This window comes from Canis lupus, chromosome 11, assembly GCF_011100685.1.
Source record: "Canis lupus familiaris isolate Mischka breed German Shepherd chromosome 11, alternate assembly UU_Cfam_GSD_1.0, whole genome shotgun sequence".
In the NCBI taxonomy this organism is placed as follows: domain Eukaryota; kingdom Metazoa; phylum Chordata; class Mammalia; order Carnivora; family Canidae; genus Canis; species Canis lupus.
Window position 1 is genome coordinate 65,283,040 of NC_049232.1, and position 24,800 is coordinate 65,307,839.

Sequence of the window (24,800 nt, forward strand, 5' to 3'; positions counted from 1 at the left end):
GCCAATAAGGGCCAGAACAGTATAGGGAAACAGGTGCTTTTGATGGGCATGTGTGATCAGAATGAGCAAGTGCATTATATTACAAGGCCCTGACACAGCTGACCCTCAGAGACAACAGGAGGGGATCTGGGGTAGGGATTTGGTGGTAAATGTATTTGAATTGGCATGTTGCCCTAGCAGAATTACTTTCAGCCAAGTGAAAAAAAAATCAACTTTCCTTTTCTGTTTTTGTGATGTACAAACGCTTTAGCGAATGTCTTGTTTTGTTAGTCTCTCTTCTTGGCTCCAGCTGTTGGGGATGTTTTGGCGACATCACTGCCTTATCCAGAGAAGAGACAGATCCAAGGGCACATGTACTTTCGGTGTTCATGGTCACCAGGCTGCTTTTGTCAGAAGTGCTGATGGATGGCTAGGGCTAAATCAGCCAGAAATGAGGGGCTAGACCCTTTCCTTGGTGGTAGGAAGCACAGTGGGAAGAAGAACTGAGACCACATTTCCAGGAGCAGCCACGGTGTCATGTTTCAAGAAGCCCCAGCTGCAGAGCATCCCTGCTGGGGCAGAGAAAGCTCGGTCTGTGCCATGGTGCCATGGCTGCCTTTCCAGAAGGGTCCACACACCAAGACCGAGGTAGCCAGTAGATCTGTCTCCCAAAATCCTAATAGGGTTTTTACCCTCTCTGGGTTGAACTAGGGGAGTATCAAACATTCCCTATGCTCCAGCACTGTGGAAGTGTGACACACACCCTCTCCCGAGTAATTAGAGTGACAGAAAGTCAGGATTTTCCAGTTCACCCATTTATTCATCCATTCCCTGATACTGGGCTAGGTGCAGCAATGAAATCCAAAGGCGAATGAAGAACAGTCCCAGCCTTTGAGGAGCTGGGGGTGTTGAGGAGGAGAGACACAGAAAGAAAGAATTGGAGAACAGTGTGAAATACTCCAGAGCGTACTGGAGTATGTTCTCTGCTAGATGACACAGGGCAGAGAGCCTGTGGATCCTGCCACCGGGAGAGGGGAAGGCTTCCAGGTGACATTTTACCTGCACTTTCTCAGATGAAGGGAGGAAAGGCCAGGGGAACAGTTCCATTTCTCTGGAACTAAGTGTGGGTTCGGCACTTTTAGCCTATGAACTCATTCAGTTCTCAGGACAAGCCTGGACGGGGCTCTGTCGTCATGTCCATTTTACAGATGAGAAAAGTGAGGCATGGTGAGGTCCATGAGACTGTCTGAGGTCACACAGCTAGTAAGTGGAAGACTGATTCCAGAACTCAGGCTGTTAACCACAGCTTGACCCAGCCTCTCACTCTCTGTGAGCGTGATGTCTGCGGAATTTTGAGCGGAGAACAGTGGTTTCAGATTTTTTTCCTGGTAGCCCACTTAGGAAGAGAAACCAATTTAACTTTGCAGTGGAGAGAAGCATCTCTGGGACAGAGCTTTGGAGAATGTCGTAGTTTGCTAGGGCTGCTGTAACAAATACAGTGGCTTACACAACAGAAATTGTGTTCTCATCATTCTGGAGGCTAGATGTCCGACATCAAGGTGGCAGTAGGGTTATCTTCTTCTGGTCCTCTCTCCTTGGATTGGAGATGGCTGTCTTCCTCTGGTGTCGTTACATGGTTTTCTTTCTGTGCATGTCTGTGTCCTGAGCTCCACTTCTTCTAAGGACACCAGTTATGCTGGGTTAGAGCCCATCCCAATGACTTCATTTAACCTTAAAAGACCCTATTTCCAAACACAGGCACATTTATGGGGTTAGGACTTCAGCATATGAATTGATGGGGGATGAGGGCCATAATTTAGCCCATAAGGAAGAGCAACCAATGTAAACAAATTGTACCATGAGCTTTTACACATGATTTTATATTATTAAACAATGCTCTAGAGATTTTTATTTTTTTTAAAGATTTTATTTATTTATTCATGAGAGACAGAGAGAGAGAGAGAGAGAGAGGCAGGGACACAGGCAGAGGGAGAAGCAGGCTCCATGCAGGAAGCCCCATGTGGGACTCGATCCTGGATCTCCAGGATCAGGCCCTGGGTCCAAGGCAGCCACTAAACCGCTGAGCCATCCAGGGATCCCCTGCTCTAGAGATTTTTAAAATACTTTTTTTTTTTTTTTTACACGATCCATAGTGGTAGTTGTAAATACACTCACAGGCACCATGTTACCAATGATGTATAGCTGTTTAAGTCTATTGGGGTGAGGGTAGTTCCTGCCTACAATCACGTTAGCATAGAGTCAGGAATAACTTACAAATGAACAGACTCACATCTTTGATTAATGGAAAGCCACAGGTCAAGTGCTATAAATACGCTTCTCTATGCACTGGTAAGAGTAACCAGAGTAACCAAACAGACATCCACCAGTGAGTTATAATTAAAAACCAAGAATAACACCAGTGAGAACCATGGCTACCTGGACACCACCCTGATGTGTTGCTAACAAAAAGCCTGTTCAGAAGTGTAGGAATTCCAGCCATTGGGACTTGCTGCTGTACATCCAGCAGGGGCTTCATAGTCCTGTGTGGCCGCTGGATTTCTCTGTTGGGATGGTGAATCAGAACCGTTAATGAATTCTAACTTACTATAACTAAATGTAATTTTTAGTAACTCATTTTATAGCTTCATAATAAGTAGCTCTTATTTCCTAATCTCAAGAAAAATGGTAGCCTCTCGAATTGTCTGTTGCTTATAAGAGCTACAGAAAGGAAACTGAAGTGAGTGTGAATTCTGTGTCCACAATGTCAGACAGATTCCACTCTCTCATTTCTGTAAATTGTGTTTAATTGCATAACCTGGCTCTTAGCCATTATAAAGGCTCCCTTTCCTTTGCCTTGCTCAGCCTGTCTGATGAGGTCAAACCAGATTCTGATCTAAGTGAGGCCGGCAGCCAGCAAACCCAGTGCTTACTCCATGCTTACTCTATGTTGACTGGCTTTATAGCCCTATGGGACCAGGCTGAAACTGGCCACATGCCCTGCTTCTGGCCGACTCGGTGATGCATCCTTATGTACTCCATTCCCATGACCCCCAACCTGCCCAGGGTATGCTCAGCTGTGATGCTCAGGGTCAGGCCTCTGCAAATATCCAATAGCCACCGTCTGCCATCTAGGGACTATGTAATGGAAATCCAAATTAAAAAAAAAAAAAAATCCCCTCCCACGCCTTCCTTCCCTGGCTCTTTGTTTTAGAGAGTTTCAGCAGGCCTTCTTTCATGCTGTTTTGATTTCCCTTGTCAAAGCAGTAATCACTCCCTCCAAGCTATTGACCTGAAACTCAAAACCTCTTTATTTTGGGGTGCCTGGGTGACTCAGTCAGTTAAGCGTCCAACTCTTGATCTCAGCTCAGGTCTTGATCTTAGGGTCGAGAGTTCAAGCCCCATGTTGGGCTCCATGCCTAGTGTCGAGCCCACTAAAAAGGAAAAAAAAAACCCCACCTTTTTATTTCACTCCACAATATATTAGTACAGTGGCGCAAATGGGGTGCATGATTTTATTTTATTTTATTTTATTTTATTTTATTTTATTTTATTTTATTTTATTTTATTTTATTTTATTATTTTATTATTTTTTAAGATTTTATTTATTTATTTATTCATGAGAGACACAGAGAAAGAGAGAGAGAGAGAGAGAGGCAGAGACACAGGCAGAGGGAGAAGCAGGCTCCATGTAGGGAGCCCGACGTAGGACTCGATCCTGGGTCTCCAGGATTAGGCCCTGGGCTGAAGGCAGGCGCTAAACCACTGAGCCACCTGGGCTGCCTGATACATGATTTTACTACCATTTGGAGACCACTGCTGAGGATGGTTGGGAATTATTAAAAAGCTTCTAAGAAGCATAACATAATTTTTATAAAGCATTTTAAGATAGACTCGATAGTGCGTGATCTTAAGGAATTATATAATGGAATTGTACTTGCACAGCAAAATGCCCTCTATGTTTTATTTTATTTTATTTTATTTTATTTTTTATTTATTTATTTATTTTTTGCCCTCTATGTTTTAGAGATTCATACTGAAATAGTTATGGGTGAAATGTCATGATGTTTGTTATTTCTTAAAAATACTTTTTAAAGATTTTATTTATTTATTTATTTATTTATTTATTTATTTATTTATTTATTTATTTGAGACACACACACAGAGGCAGGCAGAAACACAGGCAGAGGGAGAAGCAGGCTCCATGCAGGGAGCCCGATGTGGGACTCGATCCCGGGTCTCCAGGATCACACCCCGGGCTGAAGGCGGTGCTAAACCGCTGAGCCACCCGGGCTGCCCATGTTTGTTATTTCTTTTAAAATGCGCTGGTGAAAAAATATGGGAAAATGTGGCGGACTGTATCATTGTGAAGCTAGATGGCCTACACTGGCATTCATTATATTGCTTCTTCTGTTGTCCTGTATGTATTCAACAGCTTTTTATAGTAGAAAATGCAGAAATAAACCCCTCTGGTGGCTCTCTAGGGGCTGGGCCCGAGGGAAGTCAGGAGCCAAGTTAGTGAGGAGGCGAAGGTAACAATCCAGGTGGACACTGATGAGGGGCGGAGCTCATGCTGTGGACTGAAGGGTATCATCTAGTATGTTCTCTTCCCTCATTCCCACAGTCCAAAGTGCTCCGGGAAAAATGGCTGCTGCAGGGTATCCCGGCTGGAACTGCCGAAGAGGAGGAAGCCAGGAGGCGGCAGTCTGAGGAGGATGAGTTCAGAGTCAAGCAACTGGAAGATAACATTCAGAGGTAGGTGGTTCCTGACCCCCATCCCCATCCCCTGCTGGGGTCTTACAGTGCAAGTGACCACTGCTGTCCTCTAGGGGACCCTTCTCGGTGCTGACCCCTTTGCCCAGAGCTTGGGATTTGTCTTCCTAAACAGAGTATGTTGATATCCTTTATAGACTTTTCCAGAGAACCCCGAGTTATTACTCTGAGTACGAATTATTGTACTGGACTGACCTTCGGTAGAGTGATGTTCTCCTGGAGCAGGGAGCTGTTGGAAGCAGCTTGCCCCTTCGCTGAACGCCCACCTTTTGAGTTCTTCCACCAGCGTTTGTCTTTCTCCTCCTACCAGTCAGGCTGTTGGCTGTCCTTGCTGCTACAGTGGGTCTGTTGCCTCCATTTGATCAAATCTGAAGTGGGGAAACTGTAGCCGGGGGTCTTAGAATCATAGAAGGGCTGAATGAGGAGGGCACCACCGTGAGTTATGTGCCTGCGCTCTAGAAACTTGCTTTGTAGTGTCTGTTTGGCCGGCTCAGAGGGTGAGTTGGGTTCCTTTATGGTTTTCCCCCAGGTTCTGAACGTTTCCATCTGGGAGACAAGTGACCTGCCCGTGGCCAGGCTCATTTAGGAGCAAAAATATAGGTTTGCACTTGCAAACTGTCATCGTCCCAGGTCCCCCAAGTCCCAGGACACCTCGCCAGAGATCTGGGATGAGGGTGGAAGGTGGTGATCAGAGATGCCTTAGAACCAAATCTCCTGCTCCGCCCCATTCCACCAAACCCTGTCTCAAATGTCAGCCTCATGAGCCTCATCTCTTTCTCCTGAGGTGCGAGCTCTTTTAGAATATAAAGGGTAAGAGCTACCTCACTACCAGCCTTCAGACCCAGGCGTGAATGAGGACTGTGTGAGTCCCTGGGGACTCCAGTAGTGTCACCAGAGAGAAAAACGAATTGGCCGTGAGCCCTGAAGGCCTGAGTCCCTATTTGCTTAGACCCTAATGTCCCTTAAAGAGTTCTCAAGAGCAGCTTAGCTAAGTTTTGCTTGTGGGGGAAACTAGCTAAGAAAAAGTTTGTATGTGATATGCATCTGTGCATAGACATACACATATACATGTATGTGAATATACACATACATGTGTATATGCACACACACACTTTTTTTTTAGCACGCAGTGGGTAAAAGCTAAACTATTACCAGCCCCTTTGGATAGATAGATCTCTATATATCATTAGAAGAAGAAAATCTTAGTCCTGGAAATAATAGCATCAAGCTCGTGAGGACAAGAACTTCTAGAAAGTGGGAAAGGTCTTCCCATCAGAAGCCCAGAAGGTAGAAAGGGAAGGGGTCAGGATGAAGTCATGAGTCCTGAGCCTCTAGATTCCTCTCCTCCCAAGTGGCTCAGCTGACCGCGTCTTAGACAAGATGAGGGGGCCAAGGATTATTGAAAATGTTGACCGTAAGTGGAGGAGGAAAAGGCCACTGGGAGAAGTGGTTTCATAGGAAGTCTCCAAGGGGGCAAGTCCCTGGTGCTTTTGGCTGTAGTGACGGTTGATATCATACAGCAGCATCACTTTGTCTTTACTCTTGTTAAAAGGTCCATCATTTTCTGGTCTCTTTCTTACTAGTTTTACATGATCATGACAGACAGATCTGGTGCAAAGCAGAAAGCTCCACAACTATTTGTTGGATGAAAAATTGGGGAGGGGTATACCACATATCAGGGGAGCTCTGCCGGGCAGAGGAAGCCTGGAAGATTATTCTCCAGGCTAACCTGGCAAAAATCCTAGGAGCCAAGTGGCTTGAGCACAGTGTTCACTACTTTGGATGGGAAGGGAGGCAGTGTATAGATGGGCAGGAAATGTTGTTTCAAGTCATTTTTTCAAACCCTGAATATTTTTTCTCACTGAGCCTCACACGTTCATTCATTTCATCCCATGGGTGTTATAGGTGGAAGACAGCAAGGATTTAGAAAATAGGATCAAATTAGTTCTCTGACCTCTTCTATTCTCCTTCTTCTTTTTTAAAATGACATTAGAAAACATTATCTTTCCACCAAATGGGCAGTTTTGCTTTGGCTTGTGTACACGTTTACCATTACTCTGGCCTCACGGTGGTAACCCTTACCTGTGGGATGAACCATCACATGGAGAGACAATCTTAAATCATGGACAGTTTTGACTACATTGACCATGGGAATGAGGTAGAAGAGTTAGGGCTACTTTATTGTTCATGTGGGAGTCACCATATTCAGAAAAATAAGGAAAATCTCTTTTTATCTTTTGAGTCAACAGAATAAAGAGGTCACTGATGTATGCAGGCCAACCTCTTGGATCCCACTAAAGAGACAGATAGCCAAGCCAGGAGGAAAGAAATCCTAGCAGCTTAAAAGGGTAGGGATGCAGGTGATTGGGTCTAGATTCGGAGGGCGTTTCCTTCTGCCACAATCATGGTCCTGCTGGACATTGGCCATTTGCTGGGGGATGAGCTATGTTCCCTGGAGCTGCTTTTCTGTAGGAGCAGGGCTGCTGGTGGGCATCATTTCCTCCCCAGGGCCCCCGGAGGGAGAGGTTTCTTCCTATCCCGGAATTCAGTTTCTACTTCTCCTCATTTTACTCACAGCTCCTCTGCTGGACCGGTTAGCATCTTTAGGTTCCAGTGCCAAGGGAAGAAGGGAGCTGCCCTTCCTCTTCCCTTAAAGGACTCTGAGCCACCTAAGCCGCTTTCCTTAGGCATGGTTTGGTTCTCTCTCACAGTCCTACAGCTTGAACACGCCCTACAGGCTCCTTGGAAGCACGGGCCTCCTGCAGTCTTACAAGCTATGTGGACGGGCCTTCCCGGCTCTGCTCACTTTAGCTGAGCTCAGCCAAGTGACTCCAAGGCATAGATAGGTTGGACGAGTCTGAGCTTCCTTCCCCCTGCACTAATGAGCTAACCATGACTGTTTCCTTTTATGGCCATGGCAGGGGAGCAAGAAGACTGAGCAGAGACAGAACTGCCCAGAAGGCATTGGCCATAGCAAGCCAACCCCCCCCTCCAAACCAAGGCGGGGAGACAGACAGTCAAGCTTTATTTGAGGGAACCTTGGAATTGTGTGGCAAAGGGCACAGATTCAGGGAAGGGTAAGAATGGGTCTAATAATTCACACTTCCAGAAGTGTGAAATTCCATTGAAAACTGCAAGCAATAGAGAAAGTCTAGAAAAACGAATTCACGAGGAGGAAGATGACCTAACACAACTTGGGGTTTCAGGAGGACAGAGAGAAGAGAATGAGAGGAAACTGGAGTGACTTTGAGATCAAAATCAGAATCTGATCTTCCTGTGGTTAGGAATCCCGGAAATTGGCTACAGATCAAATGCAGAAGAACCACAAAATAAAGGAATTCTAAAAGGTGACTTGCTTTGTTTGAAGCAGAATATCAATCTTTAGATCTTTAGATTTGGGTCCACTAATCTAAGTCACTCCTGTGCAGTAAATTAGATTCCCCTAAAGAGAGATGCATGGGGCGCACGGGTGGCTCAGTTGCTGAAGCATCCGTCTCTTGATTTCAGCCCGGGTCATGATCACAGGGTCCTGAGATTGAGCCCTGTGTCGGGCTCTGCACATAGTGTGGATCCTGCTTAAGATCCTCTCTCCCTCTCCTTCTGTCCCACCCCTCCCTCCTCTCTCTCTCTCTCTCTCTAAAAAAAATCTAAAAAATAAAAAAGAAGAGAGAGCAATGCAAACTGTTTTCAAACCATAAAGTATATGAGTACAGTTGTGCCCTGAAGGTATTACAGCCCTTGCTGGTGAACCAAGAGTAGCTTGAAAAACCTGCAGGAACAGTAGAGAATAGAAATCAAAAAGCAGGGAGGATGCATACAAGGAAAGATTAAGGGAAATCTGTGTCATTTCTTTTCTTTTCTTTTTTTTTTTCTGTGTCATTTCATTTGGAAAAAGAAAAGGTATTAGCAGCCTAACTCGGAACTTCAGTGTCTGTAGGATTTAGGCCATGTCTTAATTCTTTGTGTCTGGGCCATTCTGAATATAATAAAGACTTCACATAAAGCATGAGACTTTGCACTTAAACATGTTTCTTTCCCTAGATATCTTCGGGAAGAAAGAACATAAGCATCTTTCCATTTCTGAGTCTAAAATTCTTTAATAGTGCCAGTAGTCCTACAGTAAGTTCCAGGTTTACAGACATGTTGTTGTTGTTGTTGTTTTTTAACCAAAGTGTTATTTGTAAATTGGTTGGTTGTTTGGAACTAAGAATGTTGTCTCTCTTCCAAGACTGTTATATGTGGTGCTTGGATTTTGAGGGCAGCCCATAAAGAGGGAGGGAAGAGGACAGAGGGAGGGAGGAAGGGAGAGAGGAATGAATGAACTAGACTATTAAGTGCTGGGCATTAGAATCACTGGGGAAGCTTAAAAAAAATATATATATATATATATATATATATATTCCCAGGACTTATTCCAGGAAATTTGGATTCAGTGACCCAGGTGAGAAGCCCTGGAATTTATGGTTTTTTTAAAGAGTGCTCCAGATAATCTGTGCAAATCACAGTCAGGTTCAAAAAAGATTGCTGTAAATGGGAAAAAGAATAGCCCACAAATAGAAAGTAATTAAGAGCACTGTAGCACTGCAGTGATTCTATCTGGAAGAAAAGAGGGAAAGGACTGGTCACTGCAGTGGAAAAACAGATGGTCGTTCTTTTGTACAACTTTTCCCTGGGCAGTGTCAGGAGAGCCCAGCCTATTGATTATATTCTTGGCTCTCTAGAAACCAAAAGTAAAAGGGGCTAAATATGGTCAGAATTGTTGAAAGCAAAATCTGTACAAAGATTTCCTTCTTTTAAAAAAAAAATTTCAAATGTCGCAGCTTCTTTCTGTTTATTTCCTATTGGAGTGCTGTACTGAGAAAGCTCAAAGGATTTTTTTTCTGGCTTGGGCCCATTGTCAACCGCTGTCAATGTTGTCACTGTGTGCAGTGGGTCGCAGGGACCACGTGTGGGCCTCGCATTTATACTCTTGGAGACTTCTGGCAATAAGGCCCACCCTAGCCTTGTGTATTTCACATCTGCTCCAGTCAACAAGTCTTGCTGCTTGCCCTCTGATTTTCCCACTTAATGATTCTCTAATTTCATCAGATTTTATTCACATGTTGGAAACAGCACTCTAGTGCTCGCTTCGGCAGCACATATGCTAGAAGTGGAATGATACAGAGAAGATTAGCATGGCCCCTGCACAAGGATGACACACAAATTCATCATGCTCTGAAATATAGAGTTCTTAGCTTTCTTTGCTTAGTGAGAAATTTGCTCCCCCGCCCCCCCCCTTGGGATTACCCCAGTGAAGTTGAGAAACTTCAGGGAGTAGTAGATTATCTAGCTCTGCTGTTATCTTGCTGTGTGACTCTGAGCAAGGCTCTCACTCTCTCTGGTCTCAGTTTCCTCATCTTTTCAGAGTCTTGATCTTCCAGCTCTGGTATTCTGAGAGTCTCTCTCTTTATTTATTTATTTATTTATGATAGTCACGGGGGGGGGCAGAGACACAGGCAGAGGGAGAAGCAGGCTCCAGGCACCAGGAGCCCGACGTGGGATTCGATCCCAGGTCTCCAGGATCACGCCCTGGGCCAAAGGCAGGCGCTAAACCGCTGCACCACCCAGGGATCCCCTGAGAGTCTCTAATTTAGGAGGTTGACTAGAGATGCCTTTTCTGAGCAAATATACCTGTGCAGAGAAATGCTCCTGCTGTAGAAGGAAGTGCTTTTAGAGACAGGCCAGAACTAGGGAAAGAGGTGAAGTTCTCAGGAGACCAAAGCCCCATGTGTGAATCACTGACTCATCCCGGCAATGACTAAATTCATCTGATCAGCTGTCAGTGCTAAAATATGTCCCATAAAATATTGATTGAAAAAATATCAAAGTCCCAGCTGCCAACCTAGGGAGGGGCTTTACAACTTTTTAAAAAGAAACTTCAAGATGCAAGTGGACCAGCTCATTTCTGCTTCTGAATTAAGATTCTTGGAGCGCTTCTGTTGGCCTCTGATGGATACTAGAATTCACTTAGTTTTCCACATTCTTAAGAGGCTCAAAGCAGAAGACTGGAGGCATTAGGCAGAAGCATGTGTGTGTTATATGGTGGGATTTTGGCAACCGACGAGATGACAGCCATCCACAAATAACTGTTCTAGAAAAGGCAACCACAGAAATGTTCATTGGAATCACAAAGGACACTTGCTTGGGATTCATTGCTATTTTTGACTTCATGAAGCACTGTTCTTCCACAGCCGGGTACAGAGCACTCACATGGGTAGTCCACATCTGTGCACTCCCACCCTCCACAGCCACATCTGGCAATCCAGCCCTGTCCTCCTTCCCATTCTTTGTTTCACCATAACGAAACTACGTTATACTATAAACAATGTAGTGGGATCCCTGGGTGGCTTAGCGGTTTAGCGCCTGCCTTTGGCCCAGGGCGTGATCCTGGGGTCCTGGGATCAAGTCCCACATCAGGCTCCCTGCATAGAGCCTGCTTCTCCCTCTGTCTGTATCTCTGCCTCTCTCTCTCTCTCTCTCTCTCATGAATAAATAAATAAAATTAAAAAAAAAAACAACATGTAGTGATATAGTGGCATCTCCATTCATCTAATACTCATTGGTCTCTTACTCTCTTCTGGGAGTCCCTAGCTTTTTGGCCTCCACTTAATTCATTGATTTTCTTGTTTTTATCCTCATAATACTCCCATGAAGTAGTGGTGATGACCATGATGCCCATAACACAGGTGGGAGAACTGAGGCTTAGAAGATAAAGTAACTTGTTGCCCCAAACGACCCCATTAGTAAGTCGAAAAGTGAGGGGCACCTGGCTGGCTCAGTCGGTAGATAGAGCATGTGACTCTTGATCTCAGGGTCATGAGTTCAAGCCCCACATTGGGTATACAGCTTACTTTAAAAACAACAACAAGAGTGAAAAACGAGTATTTAAGCTGGGATCTAACTCCAAAGCATGTTCTCAAAAATCTGAACAAAAGTTAAGTTCAAAGTTTTTGAGACAGGTGAGATTCAGTAAAATCACAGTCAGTGAGTTCACCTCCTGATATAGGCAGATGCTCCTTCCTCCTCAGACCCCAGAGTCTCCTTAGGAAGCAGGTAGCCAACATGCTGGGACCCCAGAGAGGTTGGGCTGGGATCCATGGAGAGTGGTCATGTGGTTCCGGAGGCCGCCCCTTCAGGTTCTCTCCAGAAGTACAGGCTCCATTTTAGCGGTGGTTCCTTTGTCTCTTTCTTTCTTTTTTTTTTTTAATTTTCTTTTTATTTTTTTATTGGAGTTCAATTTGCCAACATATAGCATAACACCCAGTGCTCATCCCGCCGAGTGCCCCCCTCAGTGCCCATCACCCAGTCACCCCAATCCCCCGCCCGCCTCCCCTTCCACTACCCCTTGTTCATTTCCCAGAGTTAGGTGTCTCTCATGTTTTGTCACCTTCACTGATATTTTCCCTCATTGTCTCTTTCTGAAGCCCTTTGCTCCTGCGTGCACTCTCTCGGCTCTATAGAGCCTGAGTCTCTGCTCCAAACAGTGTGTAATTATGTAGAAGGCTCCCAGCAGGAGCCTAAAGTCAGGTTAGGAACCTGGACCTTAGAGTCTGACTTGTATTTGCAAGTTGTTTGATCTTAGACATGATATAACTGTCTGCCCTTGACACCTGTCCCCTGGCAATAGCAATGCCCATCTGGAAGAGTTGTCGTCGTGTGTACAGATCATGTGCTTTTGTGAACTGCCAAGTACAGTAGGTTGTCAGTAAGTAAGAGTAGTGCTTCTGTGGTTCTTCCCTCCTCTATCCTTCTGGAACAGGGTTTCTCAATAGCAATGCTATTGACATTTGGGCTGTCCCATGTAGGAACAGAATCCCTGGCCTCTACCGAGAGATGCTAGCAGCACCCTTCCACCCCCAACACGACAATTAAAAATCTCTCCAAGCATTGCTAAATGTCCTCCAGCTGACAACCACTATGCTAAAGCCTGGGATTACAGGTGTTGATACTGAGATAAAATCACTCCATCAAGTAGCTTCAGAACACTGAGGCCTGGGATCCCTGGGTGGCTCAGCAGTTTAGTGCCTGTCTTCGGCCCGGGGCATGATCCTGGAGTCCTGGGATCAAGTCCCACATCAGGCTCCCTGTTGTGGAGCCTGCTTCTCCCTCTGCCTGTATCTCTACCTCTCTCTGTGTCTCTCATGAATAAATAAATCAATCTTAATTAAAGAAGAACACAGAACCCTAAAAAGACTTATGTGGCAAAAAGACAAGAGAGACATGCCAGCATAGATATGGGGAAAAGGGAACGTATGAGCACTATTGGTGGGATTGTAAATCAGTAGAAAGTGGTACGGAGGTTCCTTAGAAAATTAAAAACAGAACCAAATGGTCCGTAATTCCACCTCTGGGAATATATCCAAAGGAAATGAAAACATTAACTCAAAAGGTATCTGCACCGGAGTGCTGGGTGGCTTATTCGGTTAAGTGTCCAACTCCTGATTTTGGCTCAAGTCATGATCTTGGGGCTGTGAGATTGAGCCCCAAGTTGGGCTCCATGCTGGGCGTGCAGGCTACTTAAGATTCTCTTCCTCTCCCTCTGCTCCTATCCCCCCCACTTTATGCACATATGCACGTGCACACACGCACTCTCTCTCTCCCCCCTTCTTAAAAAAAGATATCTGCATCCCTGTGTTATAAATAGCAGCACTACTTATACTAGCCAAGACATGGAAATAACCTAAGCGTCCATCAGTGGATGAATGGATAAAGAAGATGTGATATACATACATGGAATATTCTTCAGCCATAAAAAATGTAGAAATCTTACCACTGGGGACAACATAGACCTTGTGAAGACATTATGCTAAGTGAAATAAGTCAGAGAAAGACAAATACTGTATGCTCTCACTTATATGTGGAATCTTAAAGAAACAACCAACCAACCAAACAAACAGATAAAACAAAAGCCCAGATAAACAGATGAAACAAAAAACTCATCGGAAAAGAGATTGGGCTTGTGGTTACCAGAGGTGGAGGGTGAGGAGGAAGGGGACAGTGGAAGGTGGCCAAAAGGCAAAATTTGTGATTGTAACTAAATAACTATTAAATAACTAAATGACTACACATAGTGCACAACACGATGCCTGTAGCATCCTGCCGTGGGATATATAGGGAAGTTGTTAGCAGAGTAGATCCTGAGAGTTCTCATCAAGAGGAGAAGTATTTTTCCTTTTTTCTTCTGTCTTTTCTTTTTATTGTATGAGAAGGCGGATGTTAGCTGAACCTATTATAGTGATCATTTCACAATATATGTAAATCAAACCATCCTGCTGTACACTTGAAGCCCATACGGTGACATATGTCAATAATTTCTCAATAAAACTGGGGGAAAAGATTTATGAAGATGACATTAATGATTTTCAGTGCAGAATGACATAAGTGTTTCAAGTGCTTGTCGTGTAAGGCTTCTCTCAAGCACTGAACCGTGGAAGTCAGTTCTGAGTTAAAAAGACATGATTGCTTTTTTAAAAAATATTTCTTTTTGCATCCAATGCTGCACTGATTTTGCAAAGGCGGTGATTTTTATGACAGCTCATAAAACCATAGAATCTTAGAGTGTACCTAACTGAGGTGTAATCTGGATCCACTGCTGTCTGACACTTGAATTTGCAATGAACCCAGTGAGTGGGAATCAATACATAGTGTCTCCCTGGGGCTGAAAGTGACAGGGAACTCACTTCCTCACAAAGTAACACCCACGTCCACATGGGGACAACTTCCCCTATTACAAAGGATCCTCCTTTGGGGTGAAAGTTATGTTCCCTGCAATTTCCATGGGTTCTCTGGTCCTTGCTCTCTGGGACCATATAGAAAAGTCCCTCTTCACAGACTGAAATATGAATGCTTATGATCTGTGGTCAGCTCTGGAAGCTGGGACAGGTCAGGGAGGACACACTCTCCTGGTGCATTCAGCACGTCCCCATCGCCCGCGTGTGTCTTAGTGGCAGTGGTGGGAGCGCCTACTTCCAAGACCCTACTGTGAGATCCCAAGCCATCTTGCCTTATTTGGGTTTTGTGGGCTCCATTGTAATTGCCTCATTATTGGTCAGGTAAACCGTGTTTAAAGTATCCATAATTACAAAAATAATGGGAGATTTTTTCCTCATACACTGAGATCACATAGGAGCCACATTTGGGAAATGCTTGCATTTTCCAGCCCCTAGAACAGTTGCTGTAGTTGAAGAAATTGTGCAAAGTCAACTTTCTTGGCAACCGGCCCCAGGCTTTTTGGCCTACGAATGCCCTGCCTCAGGTCTCCCCTCTACCAAAAGTATCCCCTCTGAAAATAGCATTTTTCTGCCCTCTTGCTGGTAAGATGGTCACTTGTAACTGCTCTATATTCTTGGTGGAACAAAGACATCAAGTGTCCTGTTGATATTTTTCTCCACGGTTTTCACTATTGTGCATTGTGAAGGCAGTGGATGGTCCTTTGGATCCTTTTCAGCGAGGACAGTCTATGATCTTACAACACAGAGTCCTGCAGTGGAGTCTGGTGGCTGTGGTCTGGTGGCCATGGGGAGGCAGGCAGGCTCTGACCTGGGCAGGAAGCAGGCATATGTGGGCAGGCTGGTTTGACACTGCATCGCCAGGGGCCTGGAGCAAGCCAATCTCCTAAGCATGCCTCTTTCATGTTTCCCCCTCTTTTCACTGCTGAGGCCCCAGAGAAGAGTTTGGAGGGACCTGCAGCCACTGGAGACTTGTCACAGCAAGTCCTGCCCCCACCAGCCATGCTAGTTTCTCCTTCCCTCACCTCCAAGCTGGAGCTCCCACTGCAGCAGATGGGAGATAAGTGCACAGACCCACTCCCGTTCTAGGATTCCAGTTCCCTAGCAAGCTCATGCCAGGACATTAGAGGAAACATCCCCCTTCTTTCTCCCACCCTGAAAGTGACTTCTGCCATCAAGGATTCTTTGACTTTCTTACCCAGGATGTACACAGCAGCTGTCGGAGGGTCAGGCCAGGGGAGAGGGAAGGGGTACAGTAATAGGTGAGATAGGTTGGGGCACAGCTATTAAGAGGGATTTGCCTACATCCTCATTCCTGTCCCCTTTGTGAGAAACTATTTTTAGTCCATCTGGGGCACATGTGCAGTTATATTTGCAAAATGAATAATTCAGGTTTATTGCGCTCATGGATTCTTTTTTTTTTTTTTTTACTGAAATATAGTTGACACACATGTTACTTTGGTTTCAGGGGTGCAACATAGTGATTCAACTTCTCTATACCTTACGATCTGCTCACCTCATGTGTAGCTACCATCTGTCACCACGCAGTCCTATGACAGTACCATGGACTATGTTCCCTGTGCTGTGCCTTTTATTTTCATGACTTAGTCTTTCCAATACTGGATCCAAGCCTGTGTCTCCTATACTCCTTCACCCATTTGTCCCATTTCCCCACCCAACCCCTCTCTGGCAAGTGTCAGTTTGGTTTCTGTATTTATGGGTCCGCTTCTGCTCTTTGTTTATTTGTCCTCTTGGATTCGAAGTAAGGAATTTGAGCAGAGAACAGTAGGGATGACTTGTCTCTGCTCCACAATGTGTGGGGCCCCAGCTGGGATGGCGCAACTGGCTGGGGGACTTGAAGAGCTGCATGCTGAAATCACCTGGACACTTCTTCACTTGCATGTCCAGGGCCTGAGCTAGAGTGACTCAACGTCTGGGACTAATGTTCAAGGCCCCTCCACAGGCTTGGCCTCCTCAGTACACAGCAGCTGGATTCTGACAAGGGGGCACCCCAGGGGAGAGTGTCTGGAGCACAAGCATCGCAAGGGACCCAGCTGGAAGCTGCAAGACTTCTGTCTTGGCCCCTCGGAAGTCTCATAGCATCGCCTCGTTGTATCTTATTAGTTTCACCTGAGCCACCAAAGTCAGCTCAGACTCAAGGAGAGGGAAATTACCCTATTTTCTTTTATTTTTTTAAAGAGAGCATCATTCAACTAACATCTTTCATGAAGCTAGAAGACTTTATTTTTTAATATTTTTATTTAAATTCAATTTAGTAAACATATAGTGTATTATTAGTTTCAGGGGTAGAATTTAGTGATTTATCATTTGCATATCACACCCAGTGCTCATTACATCAAGTGCCCATCACCCAATTATCCCTGCCCCCCACCTCCCCTCCAGCAACCCTCAGTTTGTTTCTAGAGTTCAGCATCTCTTATGATTGGCCCCTCTCTCTATTTTCATCTTATTTTATTTTTCCTTGCTTCCCCTGTGTTCATCTGTTTTATTTCTTAAATTCCACATAAGAGTGAAATCATATGGCATTTGTCTCTCCTGGCTGACATATTTCACTTAGCATAATACCCACTAGTTCCATCCACGTTGTTGCAAATAGCAACATTTCATTAGACTCTACTTCTTGATGGCAGTGGGCCACCACTTGGAAAGACCACTGGGTAGATTCCAGCCTGCTTTGCTTCAACTCCCTCCTTGGGCAGAAACAAGCTATACAAACATGTGCAGTGGCCCTGCCTCTTTTTGGCCTCCATATACCTCCTTCTTGTTGGTCATCATGATATTTCCAGTCTCCTCTATTCTTACATGATCGTGGGTAAGTCTGGACGAGATGGACATGAAACTTTTTATAGGTAGCTGGGGAACACAGAATTATACATGGGAACCATCAATCAATCGTATAATGGTGGGAAAGGTCTAGTCACGGAAGTTCTAGAGTATATAAGGGGAGGGGTAGCTCACACTCAGAATAGGAAGTGCAGGTAAGACTTCCCGGAGAAGGTTTGAGAAGAGATGCTTTTCAGCTGTTAGATAAGTGTTTTTCCATTCCATTCCATTCCATTCCATTCCATTCCATTCCATTCCATTCCATTCCATTCCATTCCATTCCATTCCATTCCGTTGGTTCTTAGCTAGGATGTAAATTCTATGAGAACAAGGACTTAATTGGTTACCCTTGTATTAGTTTTCTGAGGCTGCTATAACAAGTTGCCGCAAACTCAGTGGCTTAAGACAACAGAAACTTATTTGCTCATAGTTCTAAAGGCCAGAAGTCCAAAAATCAAGGTGTTTGCAGGACTATTCTCTGTCCAAAAGTCCTAGGGGAGGATCCTTTCTTGCTTCTTCCAGCTTCTGGAGGCTCTTGGTGAGCCTTGGCTTGTGGCTGCCTCCCTCCGGTCCCTGCCTCTGCTTCATACAATCTTTGCTTCTCCCTATGTTTTCTCCTCTTCCGTCTCTTATAAGGACATTTGTCATTGGAATTAGGGTCCATCCAGATTATATCAGATGAGGTCATCTCAAAAATCTTTCAATTAATTGCATACACAGTGACCCTTTTGTTTTCAAATAAGGTCACATTCATAGGTCCCAGGGGTTAGGGTGGATAGACATATCCTCTGGGGGCCGCCATTCAACACACTACATCCTCTGCATGTATCCCAAATGCCTAGAATACTGCACAATGCCTAGTGGGTTGCTCAATAAGTATTTTTCAAGTCAAATGATCTGCATCAGCCTTAGATCATCCATAAGATTGTCATGAGATTCAAAACCAACATTTGCATGTAGAGACAGTATCAGCATTACACTTGCTGGGTTCAAGTCCAGGGACTCCACTTGCCACCTGTGAAATCTTAGGCAAGTTCCTCTAGCTTCTCTCTATTTCAGTTTCCTCTTCTACAAAAACAAGATAATAATAATGAGGTGAACTTTCTTTTTTTTTTTTAAAGACTTTTCATTAAAAAAAAAATAAAGACTTTTCATTTATTTATTCATGAGACACACACACATACATACACAGCAAGAGAGAGAGAGAGGCAGAGACACAGGCAGAGGGAGAAGCAGGTTCCATGCAGGGAGCCTGACGTGGGACTCGATCCTGGGTCCCCAGGATCAGGCCCTGGGCTGAAGGCGGTGCCAAACTGCTGAGCTGCCCGAGATGAACTTTCTTGAGTAGTGGTGGTGGTTAAATTAATATATGCAGAGTGCTTAGAAGGATCTAGGACTTGGTACCCAATAGATTCTAGATTTTATTATAAAAATGAAGGGTGGAGCGCCTGGATGGCTCAATGGTTGAGTGTCTGCCTTTGGCTCAGGTGGTGATCCCAGAGTCCAGGGATGAGTCCTGCTTTGAGCTCCCTGAAGGAAGCCTGCTTCTTCCCTGTATCTCTGCCTTTTTTTGAATAAAAAAAGTAAAATCTTAAAAAAAATAGTGATGTGACAATGTATCATATGTAAATGATCCCAATTGTTTGATTTTACCAGACCCCCCCTCTTCACTTTCAGAAATAGCTGAGAGGGATGCCACACCCCTAAACTTAGCACGCTGTTTCAGAGGTCAGCTGCCACCGGCCATATGAGTCCAGTGGTGACTTGGAAGCACCAGCCCTCACCACTGATGGGTCCAGGGCAGTGGAGGGAAGGGGGGCTGGGAGCACAGCCCTGAAAGTGAAGTAGCTGCTGCCTTACAAGCGTGAGAAGCAGCTTCTGTCCCCAGGGCAGCTGTCCGCCCCTTGCCTCTTGGGTTCCCTCCTACTCTATGATCAGTTCCTGTCTGTTACCTTGAGGCCCTCAGCAGGAATTCTGGGCTGGCTCAGGTGCAGTGGAGGATGATGAAGAACAATTCCAAGGGCAGGAGAAGTAGGACAATATGATAGATGGATTTGAGAAGAATCCAGAACAGCTGGGGGGCAGACCTCATTGAAAGGGTGAGGGACAGGAGTTGTTATCTCAGCAGGTTATTTAAAAGAAAAAAGAAAGAAAAGATACCTTGTGCTTTCTATTTGTTTATTTTTTAAAAAAATCAGGGCACCTGGGTGGTGTAGTTGGTTAAATGTCTGACTCTTGGTTTCTGCTCAGGCCAGGATCTCATCATGGTTTTGAGATCAAGCCCCACATCGGGCTCTGCACTCAGTGAAGAATCTACTTGAGATCCTCTCCCTCTGCCTCTCCCAGTCATGCTCTCTCTCTCTCTCTCTCTCTCAACTAAATAGGTAAATCTCTAAAAAGAAAAAAATCATTTAGGTTTTCCGAATGATGCCCTGCTCAGATCTTTAGAAGACTTGCCTTGTTAGAGGAAGAGGGCTAAACCCAGTGGTGTTCAAAGTATGGGCCATGGGCTGCTACTTGTCAAACACCTGTTTATTACCAGTCTACGACAAGATAAGGACAGAAATTGCCAGTAAAATGTTTGAAAACTTTAATAGCAATTTGACATTGCCGTGGCCACCAGAGGGGTGATCAGTGGACCCGTCTAACCACACAGACCAGTTTGGGTGTTGTCACACTCCCATGGTGAGTGGCATGTGTCCTGAGCCAGGTGCTAGTTGTGGTGTGTGAGGGGTTGGGGTGAAACCCCCGTCCCTGACCACAGAGGATCTGAGAAGTTCTGCTAGGACCCTCATGGCAGAGAGATGATGTGCCTCCAAACCACATTTTTTGCCTAAATGTTTAAATATCGCCATTGCCATCTTTGTGTGTCATTTACCTTAAGGTTTAGTAAAGAACTTGGAAAGTCCTTGGACTAGCCCCTCCCCTGCACTTCTCACCTTAAAGGTGAAGAACCCGAGGCCAGGGCCAACCACAGGACTCTCAGAATGACCCAGCCAGCCAGTGAACTGGGACTAAACCCAGGTCCCCAGTGCTTTTTCAGAGCTGCTGTTCTTTTTCCTGCGGCTAACGCAAAAGCAAAATTCAGCCCCTAACAAGGAATCACAAATTCCAAATTAATACCCCAGAATGATAGGGTTTTCTTGGGTGCAACTGGATTATGAGCACGACTCAGGCCTTCCATCCAGGGTAATCTGCTGGTGCTGTGGTCTGCTCTGTTAAAGCAGAGGGCGGGAATCTAAGACATTGACATTTTAATATTAGCCCCACAGATGTCTTGGTTTGTGATCTTGAGAAAATCAGTTAATGTTCCAGCAGAATCTGTAAATAAGAGCATCAATAGGGCAGCCCCCGTGGCGCAGCGGTTTAGCGCCGCCTGCGGCCTGGGGTGTGATCCTGGAGACCGGGGATCGAGTCCCACGTTGGGCTCCCTGCATGGAGCCTGCTTCTCCCTCTGCCTGTGTCTCTGCCTCTCTCTCTCTCTCTCTCTGTCTCTATGAATAAATAAATAAAATCTTAAAAAAAGAGAGCACCAATAAAATTAGCTCTCCTTGGGGACATCCTAAGAATTTTTGTCAGGCTATAAAAGGAGGCCCAGAGAGATGATTTGGTCTGGGAAAGCAGGAGTAATACTTGGCTCTTCGCCCTGTAAGACTCCCCATGACTTAAAGAAACCACGTGAAGCTGTGGGGGAGACCCTTGGCAATTGGCTTGTTCAGCCCTCTGCCTTCGGGTAGGACCTCACTTACACCATTTCCGAGTGATGCACTTCTCTCCTATTTTTCAAGAAGGAAAGGGAGATTCTACAGTGAAGTGGATTTTCCTTTGGCAAAGGGGGTCATGGCCTCAAGAGCATTACTGCAGCCAGGCAGGGAGGAAGTACAGCTTCCTCAAGGCCCAGCGCCTGCTGGTGGGGAGCCGGAAGGGACATCCTCCTATCTCAAGAGTGCTGGCACTTAGGTTCTAAGTGTGTCCTATGTCTAGGGGAGTCAGATGCAGGCCTGATAAAAGACATTATTAAGATCTCCTCAGGCTTTTCTTCGGATGGTATAATTTCCTGGGCTTTCAAACGCCCTAACTGGGATTTTCCCCAGCCAACTTTTGCTTCACTTAGTAATTAGCTCCAAGTTCTTTTTGCCACTCCTTAGATGTGAACCCCATGCTAATAACAGGCAGTGCGGATTTTGCACAAGGTTTAAATAAATATTCACCACTCAACCTTTTTAGCACAGAGCACTGGGGCCACCCAGGCTTCCCCCACAGGAGACAGGGTGGTGTGGGTGGGGACAGTAGCAAACATTCTCACTGGTTTGCTTCCCCACCTCTGATGGCCTCGGACTAGTTACTTAATTTTTTTTTAAAGATTTTATTTATTTATTCATGAGAGACATAGAGAGAAAGAGACAGAGGCAGAGACACAGGCAGTGAGAGAAGCAGGCTCCATGCAGGGAGCCCGATGTGGGACTCACTCCTGGGTCTCCAGGATCACACCCTGGGCCAAAGGCAGGTGCTAAACCACTGAGCCACCCAGGGATTCCAATATTTTGTATCTCAACTTCCTCATCTCTAAAATGGAAATATTCATAGCATATAATCTGAGAATTGTGAGGATCAAGTGAGTTAACACAGGTAAATTGCTCAAAATAGCATCTCGCAGTGATGATAGCGGCATTATTGATCATGACCCAGACAAAGCCTGTGTTTGCTTCAAGCAACTAGAATGATTCTCAGACCAAGTATTTTCACGATCCACTTGTTGGGGGGGAGGGTAACTTGATTTTCAATTATGTGCCAAATCATACTCATTTTGTTCAATGTAAAAAAGAAGTAGAGGTACACAGTTGCGGTTTCTTCTTTTGGAAGGGGAGTGGGAATGATTCCACACTGCCATCTTAGAGGTGACTTCCGTGGCTTAAACTGTTCATCTCTCACCAAAACTTCACTGTGTGTGTTACCAGCTCATTCAGTAAGACAGAGGGTATAGAGGGGCCCACTTACTGTTTAGATGAAATGTCCTTTAATCATGGGAGTATGGGAGTTTGCATTCAAATAAATTATAGGTAATTACATTAATGAACAAAAAAATTGTGATTCAATAGGATAAAATATAATTTACTGACATGTCCTATGAAATCTATTTGTGATCGTCTCTTATCTCTAAGAGTTGATATGGATACACCTTTTAAAAAAAAGAGAATTTAAACAAAGAGGTCAACAAGCAGTGGTACCCTTCTTCCTTTGCAATAGTTATATCCTTCACACCTGCCCCAGGTCATAGCAAAATATCAAGGTCAAGCTCCCAATATTCCAAGGAAAACTAGAACTTCACCTATACACACAAAGGTGCATACATCCTCCTGTTCTCCAAGTGTTCTTTCCATACTGTTTTAGAGATGAGGACGCGCATCTCAGAAGTTCTCTCTTTCTGTGCTATTTGAAGATGTACTCTGGAGAGTGCTAAATCATGGTTCTGCTTTTATTATCTGTTGGAAATATCTTTTGCCTGGACTCGTTTATGTTCATATTCATAGAAACCAATAAGTATTTCCTTTATTAGGAGGTACTCAATATTACTTGTTGAATTATTGTACCTTTTAAAAATCCATCAAGAGATTAAATTTTAGGAGTCTCGGTAAACACAAGACAATCTGTGTGAAAGAGCCTAGGGATGTGTAGCTGACTTTGGAAGAGCCATTTCTTGGTGGTATCATCTGTTCCCATGGCTTTTGAAATGCATTCTTTCATCCCACCTTTTTTCCCCTGAGCTATCCATACAGCCACCCACCTCATGCCTGTATTCCCTTGGATCTCCCCCAAACACCTAAAACTCAACATGTCAAAAATTGAACTGTTTACTTTCTCAAATTTGTTCCTCTCTTTGGTTCTTTGTTTCATTGAAAAGCACCACTGTGCGCCCAGTTACCCAAGGCTAAAACCCATCCTTGGTTCTTCTCCCCCTCTTGACCCCAAATCTATTCAGTAATTTTATATCACAAATATTTCTGGAACCCTTCCCCTCTTTTCTGTGCCCACTGCCATGACACTAGTCCAGGTCACCATTATCTGTCAAATGAATTGCTACAATACCCCTCACCCAGTCTCTCTTCCTCTGGCATTATGTTCTTCTAACCCAGACTACACCAAGCCACCAGAAATGTCTTGCAGAATTTATATCTGATGGCTTCATTCTCCAAGTAAAAGACTTCACTCATTCCCCTTGGACTGTAAGATAAAGTCCAAACTCCTTAATATGGCTTAGAGAACCATTTATGATATGGCCTCTGTCTCCTTCTCCAGCCTCATCTCTCCTCTTCCTCGCATCGCTGGCCACCCCAGTGATCTCTGCAGTTCCTTGGAGGTGCCGAGCCCTCTCTGGGTCAAGTTCTTTGTATGTGCTGTCCCATTTGCCAGGAACTCTTCAGCTCCTCCTAGCTGACTCCTACTGATCCCGCAGGCCTCAGTTAAGACTTTACTTTCCCTGAATCCTGGTTCATTGCCCCCGTGGGCATTTTTAACCAAGAACTTACTGTATCACACACATGAAGTTGTTTTATCGCTCTATCCTCCTCCAGCTTCGGCTTCCTGGAGGTGAAGAGAGTGTAGTGTTTACTTTCGTATTCACAGATCCTAGCGCACTGCCTGGGACAAAGGGCTTCATTTTATATTTACTGGAAGGAGGAAGAAAAGAATGAAAGTAGCAAAGTGACATACCCACAGTTGCTCTGAGTATAAGTGTATTATTTCTTTCTGCATAGGCATTTCCAACTGCAGCTTGGGCCTTTGTCTCTCTTACTTTGATTGACATGTAATCATGACGTAAACTAAAGGAAGGAGACTATTTTCTTGCCAAGGCTTTCATTTACCTAGAAGTATGGACAAGTACTCCTGTGAGCAAACATCCATGCTCACAACTGATTGCTCTAAGTGGTTGGCATAATATTCATTTGGAACAAGATTATTAAAAATATGTTCATTGAGCGTCATATCTAGCAGTGGTATGGTGTTGGAATTGTAGACAGAAGGGCAGAGTCCTCTCCCCTGCCTTTATGAGTTTAACAATCTAGGTGCCTGATGGGTGGCATATGCATATGAAAGGTGCTAGGATTCATCATAACTGTTCTGAAGATAATAGATGTTCAAAGAAGGGAATGATCATTGAGGGCTTTAGGATTTGGGCTTTCATTTCAGTAGGATTTCTAAGACTGATGCATTCATTCAATAAACTTATCAAATGTTTATGATGGAGCCGAGCTAACAGATTGACAAATGAAGATGACACAAGTGCTACCCTTAAGAGATTTATAATCCACTCGGTTATAATAGAGCACAACTCTTCTAAGTCCCTTAACTTTGGATATCCAGAGATCCCCTGAAGCTTTGGATTTAGGTTTCTGTTGGTCTCGAGGCCCATCATTTATTATAAGAAATTCCAAAAAATAT

The 24,800-nt window shown here is 44.7% G+C and overlaps 1 protein-coding gene and 1 non-coding gene across 8 annotated transcripts in view; both read left to right on the plus strand.

Annotated features, from left to right (window-relative positions):
* PALM2AKAP2 (PALM2 and AKAP2 fusion) overlaps positions 1-24,800 on the plus strand; it is a 331,098-nt gene that overhangs the window by 76,915 nt on the left and 229,383 nt on the right. For all 7 annotated transcript variants that reach the window (XM_038553069.1, XM_038553072.1, XM_038553070.1 and 4 more), the window contains one exon: positions 4,601-4,731. In XM_038553069.1, coding sequence (XP_038408997.1) covers positions 4,601-4,731 — 131 coding nt within the window. The remainder of the gene's footprint in view (positions 1-4,600; positions 4,732-24,800) is intronic.
* LOC119874120 lies at positions 9,869-9,975 on the plus strand. Its single transcript, XR_005367331.1, has one exon. It is a non-coding gene; the product is annotated as a U6 spliceosomal RNA (small nuclear RNA).